Source organism: Sturnira hondurensis, unplaced genomic scaffold (assembly GCF_014824575.4).
Source record: "Sturnira hondurensis isolate 20B ecotype Veracruz unplaced genomic scaffold, ASM1482457v3 Scaffold0004136, whole genome shotgun sequence".
NCBI classification, from domain to species: Eukaryota; Metazoa; Chordata; class Mammalia; order Chiroptera; family Phyllostomidae; genus Sturnira; species Sturnira hondurensis.
This window is the reverse complement of record NW_028076767.1, coordinates 41,724,309-41,740,692: the sequence shown is the minus strand read 5'-3', so window position 1 is coordinate 41,740,692 and position 16,384 is coordinate 41,724,309. Positions and strand designations below refer to the sequence as shown.

Below are 16,384 nucleotides of genomic sequence, written 5' to 3'. Positions count from 1 at the left end.
CCTAACTATTTAATGATTTCTACCTTAATCCTACCTTGCTTAATATTAACACTGTTATCCAATTCCCTTTTTAAATTTCCCTAATAAATCTTTTTCCATCTTTTTAGCTTCAAAATTCCTATACCAATTTATTTGAGGTGTTCCTTATAAACAAAATAAAGCTAGATTTTGTTTTTAAAACATGATCTGAATCTCCATCCCTTATTATTAAGCTTAATCCGTCTACATTTAATATAATTACTGATCTGTTGAGTTTATTCCCATCACAATATTGTCTTAATATTTATTTTTAAAAACACTAAATTGAAATATTACAGTTTTACTTTTTTAAAAATTCCATCACTAGGGCTTATTATTTATTTCTGTTGGAAATGGAAATGCTTATGGTTATCAACTATTTCTGAACTTCTTATGTTTATACAACTGTTATTCTCAAGCTAAGAATCAACTTTTCATGTTGGACAAATCCCATGGCCAATTTGCAAATATGCTGATTTCTGACATGGGCCTATTAAATGGCATCTGTTATACTAGTTTTGTTTTGTTTTTCAATAGAAAACCAAGCAATTTTCATTTGGAAAAAGGTGTTTAGATCTGAAAGTTTTAATTTCATATATTTTGTTCCCTTAATTTTTTCTGCCACACTCATACACATACACACAAAATGATTATGTCACGACTAATATCCCATAAGTAAGTGATATGGCATGCAGTACTTCAAAAATTAGGGTGATGATATCAGCAGTCTTAAAAAATGTATGTTTCATGTGTGCATACCTCCCACCACCTTCTTTACAGTTGGGACAGGTGCAAGCTACCCTCCGAAGTCTTTTTCCTTCTTGATGTTGTTGGTCCCCTTCTTCATCTACCACCTGTACTCTTAAGTGTGTTAGATCATTGGTGTTCAAGGTAGAATCACCACTGAGCTGCCACTCTTCAGGATCAGGTTCTTCTTCCTTGATCCTAATATCTAAAGAAGAAAACAAAAACCAATGAGAGCAGCCCATTGGCCCCAAAACACAGCATGAGTCCTGAGCCACACTAAGGTAAAGTGAATAAATACTACATAAAAGTCAAAAAGCAACTGCTTATGGAGCATTCTTTTAAAACAATCTCTTTTATTCCAAATGTCAAATATTACGGCAAAAAGGGAATAAAATCGGCATCTGCTTACTGTTTCAAAAGACTCATTAAGAAAAACAAGTAGTTTTTTTACACAAGCTCAGTCATAAACAATCTGAAACTCCAATTATAACTGTTCAATTAGGCAATAAGTCCAATGTCAATTCAGACTGGAACAAACTCTAATACCCTAAACCTCTCTCTCACAACCTAGTCTGTAGGTACTACGTGAATACAAAAAGGGGGCATTCACTTTAAACTGGTTCTCATACTTAAGCATTAAACATCAGTCATTACTAAAATATCCCAAATGGCCACAACATCACTGTGAGAGGAGGTATAAAAGTATGAGAGACAGTTTCTACTTTCAATGAGTTTTTTATAAACCAGACTGGGAAACAAACTGAGCAATAGTGAGAAAGAGTGAATATGACAAGAAGTTATGTCATCCTCTAAGCAGAGCTAAACATCTTTATTTATATCAATAATGATATAACATCATTTTCTACTAGAAACTAAGGTTTTTTCACCTTAGAAAACCAATTTTTAAAGAAACGATATAATTTAGAACAAACACTGAACATAATCACTCAGTAAAATAAATTCCTACAAATTTTTATTTTGATTTATACAAACTAAAGAATCTCAATGAAAATTTATTTTAGATCTGCTAGTCACTAAAAATATGGCAAAAGAGCCTAAAAATATCAAATGTACCCCAAACCTCCTAAATTTGTATCAATGAAAACTAGAATGTATAACCAACAACTAAGAAAAATGGCTCAAACAGTTTAAAACTAGTTTAACAGAATAACCACAACTAAGAATTGGGGGAAATATGGAAAGAGAGGGGACACAGGCCTGCACAACAAAGCACACAGATGGTAGTATGGATTACTGATACAGGAAACAATGGAGAAGGTGCAGATGGAGTCATAGAAGGACAGTTAATGAGCTCAAGGTTGAAGGTCATGGAGTCTAAACCATGTTTTTGTATGTTTTTATAACATACAAAAAAAAGAAGCTAGAACTCAGAAAGAAGTGCATGCTAGACATACAAAGGTTACCAAGTATACAAGTATACACAGTGATGGGGGTTCATCCAAGGAAATAGGTTAAATTGCTCACAGACTGTGAGTAGAATGAGAAGATAAAGTGGCTTATGAAGACTAACCATATTTAAGTATAGACAGAAGACGAGAACCTGAAAAGGAAAGAAGCAACCATGAAAATGTACTTTAAAAAAGGGAGAGAAAGAACGTGTTTCAAGAAAGAGAGGAAGTGATCAACATTAAATACTGCATATAAAAAGGAAACAAACTGACTTAAACAAGAAGCAAGAAAATGTTTAGTAACAAGTGTAGTTTGTTTTTCAAGAAGTCTGGCTTGAGAGAGAAAAACACAGCAACAGAAACTAAAGGGGACCTAGGAAGAGAGATGGAGGAAGGGATAGTTTCGTTTTGCTTTTAAAGATAAAAAAAGACTTGAATATATTTAGAAATGCTTATGAAAAAGATCTATTACAGAGGGAGAAGTTGAAAACACTGAATTCCCTAAGGAGTCAGGAGAGAATGATGATCCAGAGCACTTAGAAGTTTAAGCTGGTGGAGCACAACCACCTCTTCCTCTATCACATGAAGGAAGAAAGGATGCAGGCACAAAATTCATCCAGTAAATAATTACTTACTATGTACCACAAACTGTGCCCAGATGCAGAGAGAAAGTGATGGCTGGAAATTAAAGGGGAAATTGATTTCTACTTCCCAAGAGAAATAATGACTTAAGAATTAAATACGTGCCATTACACTCAAGCACACCCCCACCCCCGTGCAAGCCACAAATCTGTGGCTGCTTTGTACCTCCTGCAGGGAGGCGCTCCCCAACTTCCTTCCGAGGCTTCCAGACCACTGGGAAGATGAGCTGGGCGGCCCCTGGCAGCAAAGCTCCCCCATGCCACACACACATGACTTACTATGGGCTAGAGGCCCCTGTATAGAAGGTGCTGCCTCCTCTCCAGCCACGGGCATGGATTTCAGGACTCAATATTAGTGTGTTAGGATTCTCCCAAGAAATAGAACCAATAGGATGTGTATTTGAAGGGGGTTATGGAGGCCTGAAATCCATAGGAAAACCTAACAATTCCAGCAAGAGTTAAACGTTGTAGTCAGAAGGCAATCTGAAACAGAATTCCTTTCTACTTGTGGAACCTCAGTCTTTTCTTTTCAACTTGATTGGATGAGGCCCACCCACGTTACCAACGGTGATCTGTTTTACTCAAAGTCAACTGTTTTTGATATTAATCGCATCTAAAAATGCCTTTACACCAACATCCAAACTGAAGTTTTACCAAACAGCTGGGCACCATAGCCTAGTCAAGCGGACACAAAAAATGAACCATTGCAATTGGTAACTTAGTTCTCTTCAAACCCATCGTAAATTTCCTATAATCCCAATTAAATTCCAAGGAGGCTTAAAAAAAAAGACGACAGACTGATTCCAAAATTCACATGAAACTGCAATAGTCAACAACTATGATAGCCAATACAGTTTTGAAAAGGAAGATCAAAGTTGAAGGATTCACACTATCTGATTTCAAATCTTACCAGGAAGCTACGGTGACGGAATTAGTAAAAGGATAGATATACAGTGAAAGGAAGCTACAGTGTGGTATTAGTGAAAGGATAGATATACACAGATTAATGGAATAGAATGTAATCTAGAAATCAATTCACACATGGGTCAACTGAGTTTCCAAAAAAAGGTAAAGGCAATTCAGTGGAGAAAGTATAGTCTGTTCAACAAATGGTGCTGGAACAACTGGATACCCACATGTAAAAATTTAAATTAGTTCCATGTCTTGCAACATATTTTTTAAAATAGCACAAAATGGATCGAAGATCTAATGTAAAACCTAACCCCAATAAAAATGTAAAAAAATAATGTAAATCCTAAAACTATAATTTTAGAAGAAAACAGGAAAAAATCTTATGACCTTGGGTTAGGAAAAGAATTCTTAGATATTACACCAGAAGCACAATTCATAAAAGAACAAATTGATACAATGGACATAATAACAACTAAGAATTTTTGCTCTTTGAAAGACAGTTAAGTGAATGAAAAGACAAGCCACCAACTGGGAGAAAATATTTACAAAGATATAGCTAAAAAAAAGGGCTTGTTCCCAGCATATACAAAAAAAACTCTCAAAACTCAATAAAAGAAGAACCTGTAAAAAATAGGCAAAAGTTTTCAATAGGTATGTCACCAAAGACACACCAAAGATGTGGATGACAAATAGGAACATGAAAACAGTCAATAAGATGCAAATTAAAAACACAATAAGCTATTACTGTACACCTATAAGAAGGACTAAAATGTAAAAGTCTGGCCTTCCCAAGAATTGGCCAAGATGTGGAGGAACTGGTAGTAGAAAGACAAACTGGTACAGTAATGGTACAGTCATCTTTGAAAAAAGTTAAACAGATGCCCATGCTGTGGCCGAACACTTTCACTCCTAGGTATTTACCCGAAAGAAATGAAAGCATATGTCCATACACTTTAATTGTATACAAATGTTTATAGCAGTTGACTGGTGACAGCCAAAACTTGGGAACAACCTACACATCTCTCAACAGGTGAATTGATAATACACTGTGGTACAGAAGTCCTCACTTAACATCATCAATAGGTTCTGTGATTTTAAACAAGACTCTATAGAGCAAAACCAGTCTTACGACAGGCTATGGTACCTGATTATCATGATAAGGAAATGACAGTGAATGGAAGATTATTCAAGGACTTTCTATATATTCACACAATGGGTTACTGCTCAGAATAAAAAGGAATGAACTACTGATGCATGCTACAAAATAAAGCTCAAAATAATTATGCTAATTGAAAAAAAACAGATAAAAGGACACATACAAGCGTGATTCTATTTACATAAAAATGTAAACTAATATGTAGTTAAGTACTTGCATAAAAAGCTAATACTATACAGCATTAGCTTTTACAAGCTAAATAAAACACATAGCATATCCATTGCATATGGATATCACATAGGCAGCTTTGGTTAAAGTGCATAAAATGAGGGGTTTTATGAAGTGTCTTTAAAGTTGTTCATCTTACATTTGTGACAAGACAGCAGGAAAAAAGGAGGACAAAATACTAATATCAAGAATGAATAAAGAAGTCTAAAGACAGAAGATTTAAGAAAAACACTGGGAACACAAAAAGCAACTGGTGAGAGAGGGCCCTTTACTGAGGGGATGAAGATATGCTCCTGTTGCTAATTCTCTTACTGGAATCTATAAAATATATTTAAAGAATGTGTCAGGGACATGGATACTTACAACTTAATTTTCTTTCTTACTGAATCTGAACACAGACACAGAGAACTTAACACGTACAAATTAAACACATCTTTTCTATCCACCAAAACTTTCTCCTCCATAACAACGTTGTAAGTCATCTAAACACTCAAACTATCAACTTCAGGTGAGTCCTGTCAGTCCATTCCCAGCCTCTCACCTCTCTCTTGCCAATCCACCTTCTAATGGTCTCCAAAATTTTCTTCCTAAATAAAAATTCAATGGCATCACTTTCCTGATTCAAAACTTGAATTAATTTTGCTATTTCCTACAGTATAAAGTCCAAATTCATTAACTTGGTATTTAAGAATGTTCTCAATCTGGCCCCAACCTACTCTTCCAACTTGAGTATTAAACCACTGAAATTCTCATAATTTTTAGAACCCATATTCTTTCTCAAAGCCATGCCCTTCTATGTACATTTTGCCTGGCCTGTTTTCTGGCTCTTTCCTTTTTCATTTAACTAACCTCTACTTATCTTATAAAAGTAATTCAAATGTGTAGTATTCCATTATGTAAATGTACCATAATTCTCTAATCCACTCATTTACTGATGGGAATACTACACAGCAGAAAGAAAGAAGGAACTCCTACCATTCACAACAGCATAGATGATGGATCTAGAATGCTAAGTGAAATAAGCCAGGCAGTGAAAGACAAATACCATATGATCTCACCTATAAATGTAACCTGATCAACAAAACAAATAAGCAAGCAAAATATAGCCAGAAATACTGAAATAAAGAACAAATTGACAGTAACCAGAGGGAAGGGGGGCAGAGGAATAATGGGGGAAAATAAGGGGACATCAAGGAACATTTTTAAATGACACATGGACAAAGCCAAAGGGAGTAGGATGGAGGGTGGGAGGCAAAAATGGGTGGGGGTAGAGTGCTGGGGGGAGGGGGGAATGGAGACAACTGTATTTGCACAACAATAAAAGTGTTGTTTTCAATCAAGAGTTTACCAGGAAAAAAATAAAATAAAAAATGTAAAAACCAAAAAAAAAAAAAAAAGACTAGTTTTAAGTGTTATCTCCTTTATACATGTTTCTGGTAAAATTCATTAGATTTATTGACTCATTTATTTCTGTAGATAATGACTGCTTCATTCCAAAGTGCTCAGAAAATATAATCTGACTAAATGAACAAACCTTCCAATACAGAAGTTTTTGGAAAGACTTTGCCCTCTACTTTTCTATGCTCCTTCTATCTGCAAATAGTACATAAAGAGAAAATTTTTATAATTTTAAGAATTACCTCATATCACAGGATCATGAAGTGCTCAGTAAATAAATAATTTGCCCAAACAATCGTTACAACCAATTTTTAATCATTTCACGTGTTCATATACAACTGGGATATTTTAGAATCTTAATCATAAAATTAATCAATCTAGTAAGTCCTAAATAATTCAACTACATACCAATTTAATAGACACCTTAAAAATAAGTCTCTAGTACTGGACAGTCAAGCTTATTTCTTCTCAGTATCTTAGTATAGGTGATAGGAAAATACTTTTTTCTGTGCTGTACTAATGTCCGCTGTGGTCCCTAGTTATTCTTAGATATCTATTTATAAACTAGGGAGAACAGAAAATAATAATCCATCAAAATAGCTCATTAAAGTATTAAAAGCTACTCATTATTAGATATCAAAAAAATTAAATTAAAAACACAATGAGATGCTCCACACACCCACCAAAATAGCTACATTTTTTTAAATATTTTATTTATTTATTTATCTTTAGAGGGGAAGGAGAGAGGGAGTGAAACATCAATGTATGGTTGCCTTTTGTGCGTCCCCTGCTGGGAGTTGGCCTTGCAGGGAACTGGCCTGCAACCCAGGCATGTGCCCTGACTGGGAATTGAACCGCGATCATCTGGTTCGCAGGCCTGTGCTCAATCCACTGAGCTACACCAGCCAGGGCGCCAAAATAGCTACAATTTTTAAAAGAGACCAGGCCAATTGTTGACAAAGTAGTGGAACAACTGAAACTCTCCCACATTGTGGGTGGCTGTATATGGTAAATCAGTACAACAACTTTGGAAAATCTTGTGACCATATCTTCTAGAGCTTATACTGTATATACCCTACAACCCAAGCAATTTCATTCTAACAGAAATCCATATACATAACACTACAAGTACAAAGATTCCCCCTAAACAGGAAGCAACTCATATCTACTAGTATTGAAATAGAAAATATATCATGATATATTCATTGATACAATGAAATATGTTAAAACAATGAAAATCAAGTTATAGTCAAGAATAGGAATGAATGTCACAAACATAACAAAGGAAGGCATTCTCTCTCTCTACACACACACACACACACACACACACACACACACACACACACAGATACGTAAATATAAATTCTATTTATGTAAAGCTCAAAATGGGCAAAAACTGATGCCATGGTGGCTGTCTACCTTTAACAGAGGTAATGACTGGGTACAGGGAGATTTATGGGTTACTGGAAACATACAACTTCTTGATCTGGGTGGTAATTTTTCCTACACAGTCATTTCATAAAAATTCATCAGGTTATACATATATAATTCGTGCATTTTTCTGAATGTATATTCTACTTCAACATATAGATAATTCTAAATAAAATTTTTAAGTAATCTATAAGACATTACTTAGGAATCCTGTTAAAGACAGTCAGTTAACTAACATCTTTTGTTGTGGCTTTATTTCTAGTCCTTATATACCCATATTTTAGGACCATAAGATGCACCTAGGTTTTAGAGGAAAATGGGAAAAAATTCGAAGCCCAAAATGCGGTAAAATATTTAATAACATAATATTTCACCAATGTAAATGTAAACAAAACTCAACAGCAGCATTAACAACCATTATTCCTCCCAAATGGGGGGATTTGGAGGTGGGGGGGCATCTTATAGTCTGAAAAGTAAGGTAATCAACTAGCCTCTTCCACACAATAAGAATTTAAGAACAAAACAAAACAAAAAACAAAAAACCCCAAACTTATGATGAGTGTGCTCCGAAACTTAAGTCCATAATTTGAAATTCAGAATAAAAAACTCCTTCAACAAATACCCAAGTGACTACAATGTGCTGGTAACCCTTCTAGGTTCTAAGGATAAAACAGGAATTAGTTTATGCCTTTACTGAGTTTACTTTTTAGGTGGAAGAAGACAAAACAAGAACAAGTAAACAAGTAAACACGCAGTATTTTAAGGTGGTGGTTAAGTGTTATGGTATAAAGTAGGGTAAGGAGAGACAGGAAGTGAAAGGAGGGAAGTACCTGATATCGTAATAGAGTGGTCAGGGAAAGCTTTGCCAATACAGTGACATTTGATTCTTACTAAGGCAAAGGAGAAAGCAAGGGGGAAAGTATTACAGGCAGAAGAAGAACCAAGTTGAATGTATGCTTGATAGGTTCAGGGAAAAGCAAGGCCACCTGTGTGGCTAGAATGAAATGAATGTGGAGGACAAGAAATAAGGTATAAGATCAAGGAGGGGGAGGATAAGATCAGATCACATATGATATTATCCACTGTATAGTAAATTACCTCACAAGCCACTGTAAGGGCTTTACATTTTATTCAAAGTAAGGGAAGCTAATGAAAAATTAAGAGTAGAGGAGTAATATAATTTCAATTACATTTTGTTAAAAAAAAATCCAGGATTATTCCAAATGCTGTATTAAAGAAACTGTTAGATTCAAAAGAACATAGGCCACCTCTATGTTCACTGCAGCGTTATTTACAATCGCCAAGATATGGAAGCAGCCCAAGGGTCCATTAATAGAAGGATGGCTAAAACAACTATGAGACATTGACACAATGGAATACTACTTGGCCATAAAAAATTTTACCTTTTGTAACAGCATGGATGCACCTGGAGAACATTATATTAAGTGAAATAAGCCAGTCAGAGACAAATACCATGTGATTTCACACATATGTGTAATCCAAAGAAAAAACTGAACTAATAAGCAAAATAGAAACAGACTCATAGCGAGCAGGATGACAGCTATGGGGGGAAGGTTGGAGGAAAAGGGATCAAGCAAAAGTGGACAACAGGGTGGGAAAATAAAAAATCAACTGTGGGGAGTGTCAAGGGGAGAGGTAAGGTGACTAATTATATTAGGTGACTACTGTAATTGTTAAAGCAAAAGATAACGGGCTAAAACTGGGGTGTTGATGAGGAAATGATAAAGAATGGCCAAATTCAGAAAATATTTTGTAGATAAAAGTGAAGACATTTGCAAACAGATTTGATAACAGGGTTTTATGTGAGGTGACAGAACAAGAAAGGCATTAAAGATGATTCTAAGGTTTTTTTGTCCTGAGTATCACAAAGATGAAGTTGCCACTGATGGAAACAGAACAGGCTGGAAGTAGAAAAGACTGTAGAAAAGGAGTGCCAACCACTTTTGAATATGAATGTTTTGAGGTGCTTATTAAATATCCAAACAATGATGTTGTTCAGGCAGTTAGTTGATGGGTCTGCAGCTCAGACAGAAGTATGGCCTGCAAAGACAAATTTGGGAACTCTCAGCATACATGGTTGGTTCCCTGGAATGGGGTATAGATAGGAAGAAATGCTGAGGCACTTCAAAGTTAACAAAGAACCAACCAATGCGGTAAGAGGAAACTGATGTCCAGGAGCCAAGTAAAGAGGTTATTTCAAGGAGAACACAATTATAGGAGTCAAATGCTTGATGAAGTCAAGTAAAATGAGGACTGAGAAATGACTTTGGATGTGACAATGAGGTACATTAATCACTGGAGATATTGGAAAGAGCTGTTTCGAGCAGAGAAGTGAGGACACACCCCTGCCAGAATATATTCAAGAGAATGGAAGAAGATGAATTGGAAACAAGTACATACAATTCTTTCAACAGTTTAGCTGGGAAAGCAAGTATTATAAAACTGGCATTGGAATTCCTAAACTAGACCACAAAGATATATTTAACATAAAAGAATAACTGAAATGGTATAAATTATCCTTTGTGTTCAGTAGCAATTCCTGTGCAATACAGACTAGCAACATGAAAAAATAATATGCTTATTTAAACTTGACTTTGGGGGTGGGCTGGGATGGGAGTAAAAGACAGAAAACTGTACTTGAACAAAAATTAAATTAAAAAATAAAAGTAAAAAAATAAAAAGGATGCATCAAAAGAAAAGCAAAACCCAGAAAAAAAAACTAGACTCTTGATTAAGGAAAAACCAGATTAATGGAAAAAATGTAAGCAATGGAAATAGAAATTTCTCAAAGAGATTTGTATACATATTTAAGAATTTTATAAACTAACAAAAAGTTTGGCTGCTTTTGTAGATTAGGAAGAGGATGAAACCACTGATCTTGAAATGTTCCTGACTACTCAACAACAGTAGTAAAATTTTCAACATGGACCTCATAAATGTGTTTATTAATTAAACATATATGTAATAATATTCTGATTATGAAATATTATAAAACACAAATACATATATAAGAGAAATCATTTTACAGTGGAACTTCAGTTCTCAAACTTAATTTGTTCCAAGAGGCTGTTTGAGAAGTGACTTGTTCAAAAACCGAACCTCCTTTGAGACACATGACAGATCATATGTGTATCAGCATGACAGGATTGTCAGGTCATGAACTGAAGGTTTGTTTGACGAGAGACGTTTTTTTTCCATGAACAAGTTGGTCAAGAACCAAACTGTTCAAGATGGGAGACATTCGAGAACCAAGGTTTGGTTGGAATTGTATTGTTAATTGTGATAACTCAGTTTTAGATATGTCACAACAAAACATTTAGGCTGAGTTTCAATGTTATCCAGAGCAAAAGCAACACCATTGTCTTGTTGCTTCAGTGATACTTCCACTGCTTTTTCTATTCAATCTACAGTTTCTTTATATAAATATTAAAGCCACTTGTCCACTCTAAAGGTTACTCAGTCAAAACCAGAAAATATAAGTCAATTTAATCCAAGTATGTATAAATAGCAATATGCAACAGCATGCTCAACGTACACACAAAAGCCGAGGAGTGAATGGTATGTCATAGGAAACACAAACAACTAACACAGAATTAATGAAGGCACCAAACAGCAATATGTATAGTCATTTATAATAAGCACTGATAATTCTGAGCATGACTAGATTTCTATTAAAAATACTACCAGAAGAAAATGTTAAATGTTTTCTCCCAAAACTAATTCCTAATTACTTATCAATAAAGCTAATAGAGCCCTGGCTGGCATAGCTCAGTGGATTGAGCATGGGCCTGCGCACCAGAGGATCTCCGTTCAATTCCCAGTCAGGGCACATGCCTGGGTTGCAGGGGACCACATGCCTGGTCCCCAGTAGGGGACACATGAGAGGCAACCACACACTGATGTTTCTCTCCCACTCTTTCTCCTTCCCTTCCCCTCTCTCTAAAAATAAATAAATATTTTTTAAAAACACAATAAATTACCTACCACATAGTTAATACTCAATAAATGCTACCAAATCTAATTAAAAATAATAAAGCTAATAGAATATTTAAGATAAACTCTTAACTAGTTGAAGTCTAGAACACACACATTTAATTTAAATAACACTAGGTAAATATGAATTACAGTACTGTTGATAAAAATGAGACATTTTCCTTTATCAATAGCTTTCACAGGGTTTTGCTGTCCTCCTGCTGCAACTTTAAAAACACTGACAAAATTTACTTCATTTGATTTTAAAAATTTGTTTTATTTACATGTCTCCTTTAATCAGTTTCACCTACCATAAAAATCACCTAACAGAATTACAGAATAAACCTACAAGATCTCATATTATTTTAATTAGATTTTCACATTCCTAATTATTCAGATTCCTATGAACATTTTAGAGCTTCCAAAAAAGTCGTTACTTCCAATTTTCCTTTCAAAAGCATATTTCTAAATTATAGACATGAATCCCTAAAAATATAACTTTGCTACTGTAATCAAAATAAGGTAACACTTTAGGGGAAGACTGTAAAACCAAAGTTTACTTCTTTTTCAAAACTATTTACCTATGTATACATCCATTCATCCGTCTGTCCGTCTCTTATCTGCTTTAACACTAAGCAGTGTCTTTCCCACAAACCCCATTTCCTTAGATTTGGATCATTATTACTATTCTGTAACTATCCCCTTATCCCCATTTAAAATTAATCTCTAATTTCATCTCTACTAATCTTTTTCAAATCCCCCCTTCCATTTTTCAGTTTTCCAAATTGTATTCAAAGCTCTTCTACCCAATTGAAGATTATACATTAACAGGATTATTCTTATTAAATATAGAAATACAAACTTCTTATAGGATACACACACAGATATAAACACACAACTGATTTTCTAATATGGCTTATAGAAGACACCAATTTACAGTCATACCACAAGTATGAGAAAAAGACTTTGTGACTTATAATACACTGTAAATAGTGAAATATTAACTTGGCCTTATTTACTCTTAAGTACTAGATAAGTCCTTGTTAAGGGAACAGAGTCCTACTCTATCAGATGACAGTGATAACTTACACATAAGATTCACTACTTGTCAGACACTACTCTAAGCATGACATATATTAACTTACTTCATGCTCCCACTACCCTGAGATTAGTAAAATTCCTCCCCACTTTCTAGATAGGAAAACAAAGAGGTTAAGCACTTTGCCTGAAGTCACACAGTTGAAAATGAAGAGAGCCCAGACATAAGACCAAGAAATATGCAAAACCATATTGCTAGTTTCCAGAAAATAGTAGGTTTAAATTAGCCTCCCTACATATGAATGTGATTTTAATTCTAGTTTGATCAAACCAAATTAATGTAACTTTAAAAATCTGGGCAGGCCCTAGCTGGTGGCTCAGTAGATTGAGCACTGACCTGTGAACCAAAAGGTCACCTACTCGATTCCCAGTCAGGGTGCATGCCTAGGTTGCCAGCCAGGTCCCCAGTGGGGGTGTGTGAGAGGCAACTGATTGACATATCTCTCCCACATCATCATTTCTCTCCCTCTCCTTCTTCTTCCTCCCTTCCCCTCTCTCTAAAAATTAGATATTTTTTAAAAAAGTCTGGGGAGGACAAAGAAAATGTTGCAATGGAATGGTGTGTGGCCTTTAAAGAGGAAACCCTGTCCCATGCTGCAACATGGAAAAACCTTGAGAACATTAGGCTAAGTGAAACAGGCCAGTGGCAAAAGAACATACACTGTATTCTACCAATGTGAAGTACTGAAAGTAATCAAAATCATATAATAGAAACAGAAAGTTGAAAAGTAGTTGCTAGGGGCTAAGTAGAGGAAAAGGGGGAATGGGTATGAAGTTTCAGTTTTGCAAGCCGCAAAGTTCTAGATATCTATTGCTCAACAGTGAGGATATACCATATTTTTGCTGTGTATAATACGTACCTTGGGGCCCATATTTAAGGGGAAAATAAGGATGCACCTTATATGTAGGTATAGTGATTACATTCCATGGGTATAATAATCCCATGTATAATGTGCCTTAAAACAAGAGTGCACATTATACACTGGAGCACATTATATATGGCAAAATACGGTACTTAACACTACTGAACTGGACACTTGAAAATGGTTAAGATGGCAAACTTTTGTGTTATGTGTTTTTACCATAGTAAAACAAATCAGGGAAAATCTCCCTTGTTGCTTCCCACTCCCACAGAGAGGACTTATTTTAGGAACCTCACATATAAAATCTTCAACCTCACAGGTAAGAAGTTCGAAATACCTATGAACTGGTACACAGCAAGATATTACTGCAAACAATATGCTTTCCCAAGGCACCTCCCTTCCCCCATAACCTTTAGAAACTAGTTTTCCTCTGTCCTTCACATTTTTTAAAATAAGACACTAGTTTTAAAAAACTACAAAGCTTTTTAAAAAATAAAAAATTGTTTTCCTCTATCACTCACCCAGATTAATACCGAAAAGAACGATACTTTCCAATAACCCCTGGCTTCCATCTAACAAGAAAATGATTTGTTACCAACAGCTATCAAAACTGTCACTATTCAGACCCCACCAGTACCAAACATTCATCCTAAAGAGTAGATGTAATGTTTAGAGACAACTAAAGTCAATCTGAAGTCACATATTGTTAAGTGTTTAAACTGGAAAATATATTATTATTTTCTCTTGATTCAAAACAAACTATGACCATAATACAAACTGCATCCTACAGTAGTTTACCTCCCCATCACAAAATCTTCCAAACATTCTATCACTGGAATAAACAAACACCTTAGTCCAAGCACTCAAGAACAAAATACATGTTGTTTCTTACAGTCTTTTATTTAGTCTAGTAAGACCAAAGAGGATAAATACAAAACACGCAGTAAGTTACATGTAATTTCTAACCTCACCTCTCACAATCCTATTCTCAGTTTTCATACCATCTACCCTGTATGTGTATGTGTTTAACAGCCAAGATTATTAAAACTGGATACACATAGCAGATAAATAGGCCTTTTTAAACAAAGAACCCAAGGCTTCTAAGAAATCTAAACCCCCAAAAGTGAAGATGGTCACAGTGTTTCCAGCACAGAGACTTTCAAATTGTTTCCTTAAGGTCAACGGAAGTGCCAGCAGAAATAATAAATACATGGATGGGGTCACAAGTCCTCAACATAAATCAGAATACCCATCAGATCAGTTTTATACACTGGGGTTCTAAGACTTCACGCTTAAGGAATGGGTTCTACTATAGCTCTGGACTAAAATAAAACTGATATTGCTGCCACTGCTGCTATGGTCTTCCCCTACTCCCTATTTTAAAATAAATACTACCTTTAAACAAAAGATGCCCTTTCCTCGTCCTATGTTAGAAATGCATATTATTTTCTAAGGATTATTCACAACATTTTCTATGAATTCTCAACTAGCCTATTTTGAGTTGCTAACACCAGAAATAAGAAACAATGCCTTAAGCGATCTAGTATGCCACACCTATGTATAGCATTGAGCAGTTATTTCTAATGTACAAGTTACACTGTGTTCTAGTTTTTCCTGTGTACTCTACCTACATAACCTTTCTGCCACATTATCTACATAAAAGGACACTTAGTCATCATATGGACTGACTGTTATATTAAGAAACATAAGCCAGAAAGTTGTATCTTGGCAGTTTTGGAATTTGTACATTTTATTTTGCCCTCATAATTCAATATATTCAATTCAAACACTTTCTGAGCACCTACTATTACTAAAATTATAACCTATAAAATGTCCATCAGGACTAGTGAGGCTGTGCTACAGCAACCACCTCAAAATCTCAATGGCTTCACACAACAAAAGCTTTTTTCTAATTCTCTATGTCCAATTTGGATTGGTGGGAAAGATCTGCTCATCAGTCCCTCAGGAACCTAGGGTCCACTTGACACATGCTTCAAAGCAGGAAAAAGAAATGTTTAAATCACATTCTGCTCTTCAACCTCCATTCACATTCTATAGGCCACCTAAGTCACATGGCATTTCTGACTTCAGAAGTGACAGAAAGGACAATCATGCTTAGAAGATCCAACAATTTATGAAGTCTCATGACTCCCAAATTCCTTTACTGGCAACACACTGAGTTTACTCTTTTTTTTCCTAGAAAAATACACTTGTCCCCTCCAAGCAGAAAATAACCAGAAAATCCCATCTAGTTAATAGCATCAAGTTCAAAGACAAGGGATCAGTGGATAATGCAAAAATAAACTATCAGGTCCAGATGTGGCCCATCTTCACAGAGACCTATATACTGGGTTGGCAAAAAGTTTGTTTTATTTCCATACCATGGCTCTAGTCATACTTAGTTGTCTTGAACTTAATTCAAAACAATTTTGAATGTGTATTGTGACAGCTGCCACATCAGCATACATTAAAAAAAAAATCAAAATTGGT

The 16,384-nt window shown here is 35.2% G+C and overlaps 1 protein-coding gene across 3 annotated transcripts in view; it reads right to left on the bottom strand.

Moving 5' to 3' along the window:
• The window catches only part of SP3 (Sp3 transcription factor), a 59,126-nt gene that overhangs the window by 9,378 nt on the left and 33,364 nt on the right, over positions 1-16,384 (bottom strand). For all 3 annotated transcript variants that reach the window (XM_037044432.1, XM_037044433.1, XM_037044434.1), the window contains exon 5: positions 778-970. In XM_037044432.1, the coding sequence (XP_036900327.1) occupies positions 778-970 (193 nt within the window). The remainder of the gene's footprint in view (positions 1-777; positions 971-16,384) is intronic.